General features: G+C 45.1%; 1 protein-coding gene across 1 annotated transcript in view; it reads right to left on the minus strand.

Moving 5' to 3' along the window:
* The window catches only part of PLEKHA2 (pleckstrin homology domain containing A2), a gene marked incomplete at both ends in the record, with an annotated part of 47,506 nt that extends 38,416 nt beyond the window's left edge, over positions 1 to 9,090 (minus strand). The window contains 3 exon segments of the mRNA XM_084231862.1: positions 8,443 to 8,467; positions 8,469 to 8,593; positions 8,950 to 9,090. Of these exon segments, the coding sequence (XP_084087988.1) occupies positions 8,443 to 8,467; positions 8,469 to 8,593; positions 8,950 to 9,090 (291 nt within the window).
* Between the last annotated feature and the right edge of the window lie 3,820 nt (positions 9,091 to 12,910).

The raw sequence follows: 12,910 nt of genomic DNA on the forward strand, positions 1-12,910 counted from the left end.
GTGGAGCAGCCTAATTAAGTAATTTCATCTCCTCTGTCATAACAGGGACCAACATCAAATTAAAATACACGCTGAGAACCAGTGGTAGTACCATAATATCATAGCTGTGTTTTAAGGGAAATTCAGCCACTGTTTGTTTCTATTCAAGAATTATTTGTGTGCTTGATAATATCAGCATATTGATTTTTAAATGCATTAGTCAAATCAGTGGCCGTCATCAATAACATTGACATTTTCCATTTATAGGGGTCTTTTTTTGCTAACGGGCTTTATCCTATACTAGTTTAGCGTGATCACTGTATTCAAATTCTTGATTCCTTACTTCACCACATTGATTCTAAATTCTGTAAGACATTCCCTGCTAGAGGTGGTCTACACATGTTCACCCCTAGCATGCACCTCCAACATGCCCCACTAGCAGACACATGGTCATTGGCCTCCCATCTCTGTCTGCCATTTTGCTGGGTTCACAATAGCTTCAACAGCTGGTGCTCACTGGCTGCCTGATGGCTCTGAGGTTACTGTGCCCACATCTGTAGGACCAGAACCAGTGACAACCCAGGTACAGGCAGAAGCCCATGTCCCTTGAAACAACTCAGGCTTCCTTGCAGCATCCCCTTTGCCATTTCTGCCTCAACCCCACCTTTGTTCGGCTGCCTTATCTCCCTCTCCTGCTTTCTAGCACTGTTCACAATCTCCAGAGGAGACTTAATAAATCCAGGTGTTTCCTTAATAAAGGATTGTCCACAAATCCTTATCTCAGAGTCTTCTGGGGAACCCAACCTTACACACCCTCCAGCCAGGACAGCTCACCTTCCCTAGTGCCTCCACCCCAAATGACTGCTATTTCCCTGCACTCAGAAAACCTCCTATTCCAGAGAGGTGGGACAGGGTGTACATAACAACTCAGATAATGTAAGTGAAATGATTCAAACCCCATACAATGCTCTACTGAAGGGGTCCTCAGTTCTCCCTGCCACGATTTTATTTAACCATCTATCTCCCCACCTGAGCACAAGCTCCATGAAGGTAAGACTTGGTCTTGTTCACTGTTGCAGCCTCAGCATCTAGACTGGTGTCCAATACACAGAGCAGGTCTAGCAAATGTGTGTTCAACTCTAGGATCTCTATCCTGAGCCCATCAGGAAATGAAGGGCTCAAAGTCATGTTAAGAGTCACCTAGAGTGTCTAAAGTCCAGAGAGGATGAATCACTTGCCTAATATGCAGAAGACGTTTGTGATAGACCCAGAACCTAATTCTTGATCTCTTGTCTCCCATGTCTGAGAACTTTCCATCTGCACTCTTCCTCCAGGCCCAACGTTCTCCCCAGCACGCAGGAGCAGGAGAAAACGACAACCCTCTCTCTTTTAACCAAAATACTGGCATCTGGGTCACTGAATTTAAAGTACTGTCTCATCATAAAGATGTACTGGGGATTTTAGTAGGATAGTTTTGTGTGTGTTTTCACCTCCCAAACTAAGCCAGAAGCTTCTTGGTGGCAAAGAAGCTTTGCCACCTTCCACATGGCCACCTGGACTCTATGCAGGCTGAACACAAAAAGATGCAGGAGGAAGAGGCAGACTCTGGGGTTGGGGAGACCTGGTTCCAGTGCCATACTTGGTACCTGTGCAGCCTTGAACAACATCACAGAACTGCTCTGCACCTTGCCAGAGTACTACAAGCATCCTAACAGTTCTGGTGTCCCAGGGTTACTGAGAGGACTAATGAGATAATACATGTGAAGAATTTCACACAATGGCTGGTATAAGGCAACCACACAGGAAGTATAACCTGCCGTTAGTAATAACAGTAATAGCAGCAATAGTAAAAACAGACTCCATAAACACCAACGAAGTAGATTAAACAGGCAAAGATCAGAGACCCGGATACAGAAAATCACCTGCTTCTTACCTATTAAGAAACTAAGATGTCATATCAGGTGTCTCTTCCCTATAAAAGACGCTTTGTGACAGAACACAATTCCCAATACGTCACCACAGGCACAGACCCAAAGGCCCCAGTTTGCTCTGGGAGACCACTTCTGGTCCATCTCCCGACTCCTGGTGCTCTGTTTTGGCCCCTATGCAGAGCTTCCGTGCAGCTGAGGGCCAATCTCTAATCCCAGGAGAGTGGGTAGGGCCCTCCAAGTTTCAGAGAGGCCCCTTTTCTGATGGCCTCTTTCCCTGCCCCTTTCTTAAAATTATTTTTTATTTTATTTTATTTTTTTAAAGATTTACTTATTTATTTGTTTGTTTGTTTGTTTATACATGCACTGGGTACAGTCAGAAGCGCGGGAGGGTGAGAGAATTCACCAGAGCCAGAGCGGGGAGCAGAGCAGGCAGAAGGACAGAAGTACACTGCTGAGGGGAGCAGCGGGCGGCAGGAGAGGTCTGCGCGCCATGTGGGACCCTCCTCCGGTGGCCGGGGAGCAGCCAGGGATCGAACCGGCGCTGCAGAGGCCGCGGGCAGCTTCGCAACCCAGCGCTCAAGCGCTGTGCCACCGGGGAGGCCCAAAAATAATTTTTTATTGACTTAACTTTGCATGGTAACATTATAAGTTCCAGGTGATCATTAAAAATTAACACATGTATTTTCTACATTATGTTCATCACTAAAAGTCCAATTCTATTCTATCCTTCATCATACAACTGCCCCTCTAACCTGTTCACCCACCCCACTTTCTCCTTTCCCTTCTGGTAACCACTAATTGGTCTGAGAGTCTGGGAGTTTGCTTTTGCTTTGTTTTGCTTATTCATTTGTTTAGTTTCTTTATGTACCACATATGAGTAAGATCATTTAATATTTGTCTTTCTCTGCCTGACCTGTATTTCAGTGAGCCTAAAACTCTCTAGATCCATCCATGTTGTTGTGAATGTCAGGATTCCACCTTTTCTTATAGCTGTGCAACATTCCATTTTGTATAAAGGTATTTTTCTCACCTGTCAGTGGGCACCCAGGTTGTTTCTAATTCCTGGTTACTGTAAATAATGTTGTAATGAATAGGTGGTGCACATATCTGTTCAAATTAGAGTTTTTATATTCTTTTTTTTTACTACTTCTTGATCTGAGAATTTTTTTAATTTAAATGTTTTATTTTATATAATTCTTACATATTTTTTCATCTTAGCACAATGTATGCATTTTCATTTTGGTTATATTCCCCATACAATTGTACAATTGCACCCCCCCCTTATTTTGACTCTAGTCCTTCCTTTCCCAGCCCCTCTCTCCTTCCCCCCCCAGCCCCCGTAGCGTGTCTCTGGTTTATAGTTGCTTGTTGATTTTGATTTTTGATTTTTACTTTGTATTGATTAGTCTTTTTCCCGGTCTCTTATTTAGGTTTTCTAAATTCCTGCTATGAGTGAGACCATCAGTGTTTTTATATTCTTCAAGCAAAATATAAAGAAACAAGATAATGAAATTGTATGAAATTTCTATTTTTAATTTTTTGGAGAATCTCCATACTACTTTTCATAGTGGCTTCACCAACTGACAACCCCACCAACAGCACTCAAGGGTTCCCGTCTCTCCACATCCTCTCCAACACTTGTTGTTTCTTAACTTTTGGATAATAGTCCCTGGTCCGCTTTAGTTTGTTTATATACGCATTACATTTATCAAATGCTGGACACATGATAAACACTCCTTGACTGCTGGGACCTCCCAATCCTGAGTCTTCTGGCTTCTCTTTCTTAATCAGAGAACTTTCTTTCCTCCCCAAGCAACATTAAGTCGACAGTCTATTATCAGTAATAATAGCAGGGAAATTGGAATCAGACTGCCTAGATTGAACTCCTGGCTCTGCCATTTTCTTATTATGTAACCACGGGCAAATTTCTTGCCCTATCTACCTTACCCAATTCACCTTTAGAATTAGGGCAATAATACCTACCAATTAAAGTGGCTATCAAGGGCCTCCCCGGTGGCGCAACGGTTGAGCGCTGGGTTGCGAAGCTGCCTGCAGCCTCTGCAGCCGGTTCGATCCCCGGCTGCTCCCCTGCCACCGGAGGAGGGTCCCACATGGTGAGCAGACCTCTCCTGCCGCCCGCTGCTCCCCTCAGCAGTGTACTTCGGTCCTTCTGCCTGCTCTGCTCCCCGCTCTGGCTCTGGTGAATTCTCTCACACTCCCACGCTTCTGACTGTACCCAGTGCATGTATAAACCAAACAAACAAACAAATAATAAGTAAATAAATAAGACATGCCTCTAGAAAATTAAAAAAACAAATAAATAAATAAATAAATAAAGTGGCTATCAAAATGATCTGAAAAGCCAACAAAGTGTTTAGAACAGTGTGCGGCAAACAGCAACAAATGCTCACTAATGCCATTTTACAACTTACAAAAATATCCACTCTCAAGTCTACAGTGGCTGTTTGACCATTAACACAATGAAGAGGTAAGCCAACAACTGAAGAAGTAAATGTTCTGAATTATTGCCATGTCACAGCAAGACACAGTATAGTGAACCCAGATGAAACCTCTGCTTCCAGGGAAAATGAAAGCATCTCCAGCAGAGGCTACAAGTTCCCAAACTCAAAGTGACTGCAGCACAAAGAGCACCCTGGCAGTTCAGTTGGCAGGAAACATAGGAGGCAGCCCTGGGCAGTGGGGGACTTGCTCCAGACCCTGACTCCAGAGAGGTAACCAAAGGGGCGGCACTGAAGGTTAGTGTGGGTTTGGAAACAAAGGGACAGTCAAATCAGGGCAGGAAAGAGCAAAGGAAATCCTGATTCAAGATTTGAGATAGGAAAAATTGTTTTACTTAAAATAAATTAATTTTTTAAACATCAAAAAGAAAAAAAGGATAAAAGAGAAAAACAAAAAAAAGTTATACATAGAGAGTAAAAAGAAAGACCTGAGATGGTGACACCGTGGTCATGTGTGACCTCTCAGTGACACTAAGACTCAGTCTGTGCCCCAAGGTATGAAGGAGAGTCCAACTCTCAGGGGAGGTAGCTGGCAACAGCTAGAGAGGAGGCCCCAAGCAAGTAGATTTGAGTTAAGAATGACCCTGATATGGGGCCTCCCTGGCGGCACAAGGGGTTAAGAAGTAGCACTATTATAAAATACTCTTAATATACTACAAAGCCATAATCATCAAAACTGCATGGTATTGGAAAAAGAACAGACATACAGACCAATGGAATCGAATAGAAAATCCAGAAATAAACCCACAGATTTATGGTCAACTAATCTTTGACAAAGGAGCAAAGACTATGCATTGGAGCAAAGAAAGTTTGTTCAATAAATGGTGCTGGGAAAACTGGGTCGCTACATGCAAAAGAATGAAGCTTGACCACTACCTCACACCATACACAAAAATCAACTCAAAATGGATTAAAGAACTAGACATAAGACCTGAAACCATAAAATATATAGAAGGAAATATAGGCGAAACACTACGTGATTTGCACATCAAAGACATCTTTACAGACACATCACCCAAAGCAGTGATAGTGAAGGCAAAGATAAACAGCTGGGACTACATCAAATTAAAGAGTTCTGCACAGGGCCTCCCCGGTGGCGCAGCGGTTGAGCACTGGGTAGCGAAACTGCCTGCAGCCTCTGCAGCACCAGTTCGATCCCCGGCTGCTCCCTAGCCACCAGAGGAGGGTCCCACATGGCGCGCAGACCTCTCCTGCTGCCCGCTGCTCCCCTCAGCAGTGTATTTCGTCCGTCTGCCTGCTCTGCTCCCCGCTCTGACTCTGGTGAATTCTCTCACCCTCCCGCGCTTCTGACTGTACCCAGTGTTTATATAAATAAATAAATAAATAAATAAATAAATAAATAAATAAATAAATAAATAAATCTTTAAAAAAAAAAAAAAAGAGTTCTGCACAGCAAAAGAGACAATAACAAAAACAAAGAGAAACCCCACCAACTGGGAGAACATTTTTGCACCCAACACTAATGATAAAGGATTGATCACAAAAATCTGCAAAGAGCTGATGAGACTCAACAACAACAAAGAAAATAATCCAGTCCAAAAAAAATGGGCAGAAGAGCTAAAAAGAAACTTCTCTGAAGAGGAAATGCAAATGGCCAACAGGCAAATGAAAAAATGTTCAACATCACTTGCCATCAGGGAAATGCAAATCAAAACTACCATGAGATACCATCTTACACCAGTGAGAATGGCACATATTAAAAAAACTAGCAACAACAAATGCTGGCGAGGGTGTGGAGAAAAAGGAACTCTTCTGCACTGTTGGTGGGAGTGCAAACTGGTCCAACCACTGTGGAAAGCTGTGTGGAGATTTCTGGACCTACTAAACATAGAGCTTCCATATGATCCAGCAATTCCACTCCTAGGTATTTACCCAAAGGACACAGAAACATCAATTCCAAAGAACACCTGCACCCCTATGTTTATAGCAGCACTGTTTACAATAGCTAAGCTTTGGAAACAACCCAAATGCCCAAAAATAGATGACTGGATCAAGAAGATGTGGTACATATATACCATGGAATATTACTCAGCATTCAAAAAAGATAAACACATGCAATTTGCAGCAACATGGATGGCGCTGGAAGGGATCATGCTCAGCGAAATAAGCCAAAAAGAAAAAGAAAAATACCGGATGGTCTCACTCATAGCAGGAATCTAGAAAACTTAAATAAGGGACCAGGAAAATGAATAACTATAAGAAAGTGAAAATCAAAATCAACAAAAAACTATGAACCAGAGACACTTTTAGGGGGGCGGGGGCGGGAGGGGAGGGATTGGGGTCAGAATGGGGGGGCTGCAATTGTATGGGGAATATAACAATAAAATTTATTATAAAAAAAAAAAGTAGCACTATGAAGCTATCCACAGCCACTGTAGCACAAGTTCAATCCCCAGCCAGGGAGATAACCCACATGGTGCAGCAGACCTCTCCTGACTCATCCGCTGCTCCCCTCAGCAGTGTACTTCAGGCAATCTGCCTGTTCTGTTCCCCACCCTGTCTCTGGTGAATCCTCTCACCCCCCACACCTCTGGCCTGTACCCCAGTTCTTATATGCATAAATCTTAAAAAAAAAAAAAAAATGACCCTTATAGAAGGCACAGCATTAAGCACGTAAATGAGAACAAAAATTCATTCAAATGACCTGAGCTTATCTAGCAGGTGAGTGGGACAAGGCACACAAACGGTGAAAAAGGGAAAGGAAATAAAAAGATCCAGAGGTCTTAAGTCACCAGGGACTCATCCCTGTCATTCCAGAAAACAAGTCTACTGACAACAACGACTTGATCGAAAGTTCTTTCAACACTGGGAAGAGTATTTCAAGTGCTACTGCCTTTCCCAATGGGATCTGTTCACCCAGCTGGGGGCATCTGTGCAAAACAAAAGCTGGTAAAGTGACATAGCAGGGCCCACAGGCAAACGCAAGACCCTGCCATTAATAAAGCTCCAGGCTTATTATGCAAGCGTTCTAGACTCAGGCAAGGATTACAGGTAAGCATGGAAGCTTCATTCTGCAGGCTCAGCACTTTAAATGAAAGTAATCAACAGTTTATCAGGGAAGTGGAGTGAAACTTAGGGCACAGTTCTATTAAGGGTTAAGTTTTTCCTGGAAAAGGTCATTAGCAGCAGCTGACCTGAGTATGTCTTCTATATCTATAAAATTTTTTCTCAGCCATCAAAATTAGAGGACAAATGTCAAAGGTGTTCAGAGGATCACTTTTTCCACTTAACATCTTGTAGCACAAATCTATGACTCTAACACTCGGACTTTCCCCTTCACAAGTCTCTGAACCACAGCCAGATGTCAGCCCCATACCTCTCGCCACCCACATTGACCATGACCCATAATCTGGCCTTTCAGGGACTGATTTTACCATTCAGTGGTCACACCAGTCTTTGGTTCCTCATTGCACCAAACTGCTCTAAGGCAGTGGTAGGGAAAGAGCCAACAGCATTCACAATGCCAGGGGGAAACTGTCAGGGGTAGACTAACATTTCCCCAGACCAGAGAAATGCCAGAGATTCCCAAACATGGAAATAAAACCTTGGGGATCCTGGGCCTCCCTGGTGGCGCAGCGGTTGATCACTAGGCTGTGAAGCTGCCCACAGCCTCTGCAGCACAGGTTTGATCCCCGGCCGCTGGCAAGGGTCCCACATGGCACAAAAGACCTCTCCTGCCGCCCGCTGCTCCCCTCAGCAGTGTACTTCGTCAGTCTGCCTGTTCTGCTCCCTGCTCTGGCTCTGGTGAATTCTCTCACCCTCCCGCGCTTCTCACTGTACCCAGTGCTTCAATAAATAAATAAATAAACAAACAAACAAGCAAACAAAGAAATAAATCTTAAAAAAAAAAATCCTTGGGGATCCAGGTTCGTGCTTGACAAAATACCAAGTAATCCCCCTACTTCTCACTGCGTCTTTGCCAAAGTCAATTCCACTGCTTAATACTCCTTTTTTTTTTCCATCTGTAGCATGAGGATGCAAAAGTAAGTGACCTCCAAAGTCGCCTCCAACCCAGGTTTCTGACTCCCAGATGCAGGAGAGCAAAGAAGTCCAACATGTGTCCAGCACAGAGAACCAGGTCACATTCTCTGCTGAGGAAGGGTGCCAGACTGGAAGAGCAGGAATGGCCACAAAGCCACAGCCCTAACAGAGAAGTGAGAGGAAGCAAGCCGGCCCTGGAGTCTGGATCCAGCCTGGGCAGCCTCTGCCTAACTTCTGCAAGTATTTAATTCTCGAGTATGAGAAAAGACAGAAGCTCCCCAGAGCTAGGAGAGATGAGCTTCTTCTTTCTCTTCAGTCTAAGATCAGGGATGGTTTTGTGTGTGCATGTGTGCGTGTGTGTGTGTGTGTGTGTGTGTGTGTAAGGTTTCCCCTATTTACTGACCAGCAGGTCAGTGCTGCCCATAAGAGATGGGGCCCTTGAGGCTGTTTCCATGTGCCTCCCTCCCAGGCAGTGATGGGCAGTCAGCTGCCCTGCCACCTTCCACCCAGCTGCTCACCTGGGGGTTGTCCATGTACCAGAGAAGGCAGTTGGCCTGGGTATCCAGAATAAAGTACCTCCGCAGAAACTTGCCACTGTTCTCATGCTCCTCGATGTCCAAAAACCCACAGATTCGGTTCTGCCGATCCACATAAGGCATTCCTGGGCTCTGCTCACATCACCCTGCAGGGCAGGACAGAGACAATGCTGTGAGGAGGAGGGAGTAGTGGACCTGCCTTTGACCTGCAGGAAGCTGGCTCTGGCTTATGTCCTCTCTGCAAGAAGATGGGCTGGTGCTGTCTCTCGTCAGCTTCCTTCCCTAGATACCAAATTTTCCACCCCAATCAGACCCTGGAAACCTCAAGTGATCCTGTTCTATGAACAGTCATTTAAGTCCACAAACAGAGCCTCCCTTGTGGCGCAAGTGGTTAACACACAAACTATGACGCCATCGCAGCCACTGCAGCACCGAGTTAGATCCCCGGCCAGCCAGGGAGCTACCCACATGGTGCAGCAGACCTCTCCTGCCTCGCCCACTGCTCCCCTCAGCAGTGTATTTCAGTCAGTCTGCCTGTTCTGTTCCCTACTCTGTCTCTGGTGAATCCTCTCAACATCAACCCACACCTCTGGCTTGTACCCCAGTTCTTGTATGCATAAATAAATAAATCCTTTAAAAAAAAATAAAGTCCACAAATATGTAGCCAACTAACTTTCCTGAGGTTCTTTTCTGTGCCAGGCAGGGAAGTAGGCAACTTTCCATACATCATACATAGAGGACATAAGCCTAGACTTTGGGGCAGAGACCTGAGTTCACATTCCAGTTCTAGCCATTTATTGCATAATTACAAATCTGCTTGTGCCTCAGTTTCTGCATCTGAAAAATGGGGATAATAATAGTACCTACACTTCAGAAGATTTTGGTGAGGATTATGTGCTTGGCACACATTAAGCACTTCATAAACACTGGATATTATGGCCACTCTTCCCAAAAGCCTTGAAAAGTAGGTCATAACCCAATTTTGTACATAAAGGAACTATCTCAGAAAGGATTTAAGCTTCATTTCAAATATCAGGAAGAAGCTCTGCTAAGAATTCAATCATAAACATCAGTCCCTCTAGATCCGTAAAGGAGCCAAGGAATTAAGTCAGAATGGTTCATGGGGCTGTGTGGCTAGGGCTAACCCCTCAGTTCCAGCGCCAATTCATGTTGCCATAACCCAGAGGTTACTTGTAATTGAAACAATGAGGGACGAGAAGAAAGTCCAATCCCCGAACACTTTCACAGATTCCAGAACAGGGTCTCTGGTGATACGAGACAAGCCACACCTTCAGGCCAGTCTCCATGTTTTCTTATGATTTCCTTCAGTGTCTCTGAAGAGTCAAAGGTAAGGGCAGGAGCTCTAATGTCCTCCCCAAAGTGGATGAACACCTTCCAGAAAGTCACACCCAACCTGGATGCACAACATAGGAAGAAGTGGGGCAGAGTCCCATGTGGTCAGAAAACACCATACGACATTCAGATTCTCAAGGACAGACTCCTCCCACTATGGCCTTAGTCTACTGCGACACAATGCTATGAGCCAGCTGACTTAGAGCTGACTACCCTGGGTGGGCAGATAAGCCACACCCATAGCCTTCCAGTCCCAGAGGCAAGTCTCACAAGCAGGAAGACACATTTCCAGGAGATCAGGATATTCCTAAGGGTGGTGACAGTGGTGTGGTCAGTTCTCTCAGCCCCACAAGGGCCCCTGCAATGTTGACAGGCTGCCCCCTCCCCACCCACAAGGCAATCAGTAAACAGTGACACAGTGACGATGAGTCCTCGGTTTCAGTAAGGCCATGCCAAGATCCCAGTCGGCACAGAGGACTCAGTGAGAAAGGAGACTGGTCAGAGGTCATGACTATTCACTGGGTAATGATGGGGGACAAAGAGTAAAGCAAGGTCAAAGATAAAACAGCACAGCGAAAAAGAAAGTAAAAGGAGAAGTAAAAGGATAAAAAGTGGAAAGAGGCTTGTAAAGATGGCAGAGCACAAGGAAGTAGCAGTATAGTGACTGGGGGTGGGGTGAGAGAGAAACATCCCTGCACAAGGCAGTATGCCATCGGTCAGAGTCCCTGCAGTCAGATCCCCTGCGCCAGCTTTCTTCCCTCTAGTGCTAAGCTTTTATCCCAGCTCTAGCTTCACGGTGGAGCAAGTGTGACTTCAGGAAAAGGAAAAGAGATGGGCACAAGCCAAGAGTTAGGAACAACCCTTGGAGTCAGGAGAAATTTCCGCCTTCTGGCAGACACTGGCTGATGGGGAGGGCGCATATTCCTGAGAAAGAATGCAGCTCCCTCCAATCCCGCATCTCTCCTCCCCCCCTCCGGAATGAGGGGAAAATTGGAATTCCATACAGAGACAAATCAGCCTGACGGTCAGCTTGCACAGCTGTCAGGTCAAGATGAGGGAGCTCATCCCCCAAGAAAGCTAGACAAAGTCCCTTAAGAAAGCCTAGACACTGAGACAGAATTTCCAGGGGTCTCAGAAAGCAGCCACTCCTGGGACACGTCTAAGAAAAAGCATTGAAACTGCAGTGGGAAAACACATTCGACTGCCTCAGCCCGTTGGAAAACCTGGCATCCAACTTAAGGCTGGCTTTCAAATGCTCCCTTTTCAGTCTTCAGGATTAATCGGTGCCTGCCTTTTCCTCAAGTCACAGGCTAGAGAAAATACTCTCTACAATTCTCCAATGGTCTCTTGTTGCAGGGTCTTCCCATTCAAATAGATCCATGGGTGAGAAGAGACACTCAAATACCAAATGGAAGGGCAACAAAAAGAAAATTCTGGTTTCAGTTATCTCCTGACTGTAGTTCTATCCTGCGGGGCGGGGAGAAGGGGTGGCTGGGGGGAGCTGCTCAGATGTCCTGAGAAGCAGCTGAGTCACAGAGCTCAGCGCTCATGAAGAAAGTGGGAGGTGGAGGAAGGAGGGCTGCATCACACGGAAACATGGTTATAACTCCCAGCCCACTCAGAAGCCACATTCTAAAAAGATGGTGCACAAAACATAAACTCGAGGCCCTGATCCCCTGATAGTTCATTCCAGATCCCATCTCTATATCCCTCATCACAAGAGACAAGGGATTACAAAGAGCTTATTGCTGGCCCCCGGCCCCCACCCCAAATCCCCTCTCTCTGGTTCTTCAACTCTGTCACCATCTTCCAAGTCTCTGCTGGTTCCTTCTCTTTTGCTCAGAGACCCCCTCATACCATGAACTCTGCCACCCCAGGTCTCTACTGACAACTGGGCAGTGGGAGGTGGGGAGAAAGGAAATGCTAGCAATTGGTACTTAAGGAGGAAAAACACCTCTACACACAAACACACGCTGTCACCCCAAAACTCCCCTACCAAAACCAAAGCAAAGCTTTGTAATGTTCTTTCCAACCATCACACACCAGTTACACAGTTGTAACCTTTATCTTAACTTTCATTTTAACCAAGTTCCCCAATGTAAACCTATTGGGGTGAAGAGCAACCTAGAGTAGTTTTCAGAAGTTGATCTTGAGACAAAAATTGCAGATAAACGCACCAGGTAGTATCCTCTGTAGCTAGTCCTTTCCCCTTGCTCTAGCACCATTATGAAACCACCCAGCAAGGGGCTTCTTACCCTTCACAACACAGGGCTGACAAAAAATAGAGGATATGCATGTGGGATGGGACCTCAGTTCAATCCACTCTGTATCCTGTCTTTTCAAAGTATGTCAAACCTCCGTAGAGTTTTCCATTTTTAGTGCAAAAATCACAATATAACAATGCTGGCATTAAAAAAAAAAATCTCTCTAGCCAACCATTTTTACTCTTGCATGCTTTTTCATGCCCCTGGCCACATAATCGGCCTTTTAAAATTTTTAAATTATATCACAAACATGTTTCATGTTGCTACAAAGCCTTCATAATCATTATTTTTAATGATTGCATAACTTTACTGGACTGGATTTACTA

This window comes from Talpa europaea (genome assembly GCF_964194135.1).
Source record: "Talpa europaea genome assembly, chromosome: 4".
Taxonomy (NCBI): Eukaryota; Metazoa; Chordata; class Mammalia; order Eulipotyphla; family Talpidae; genus Talpa; species Talpa europaea.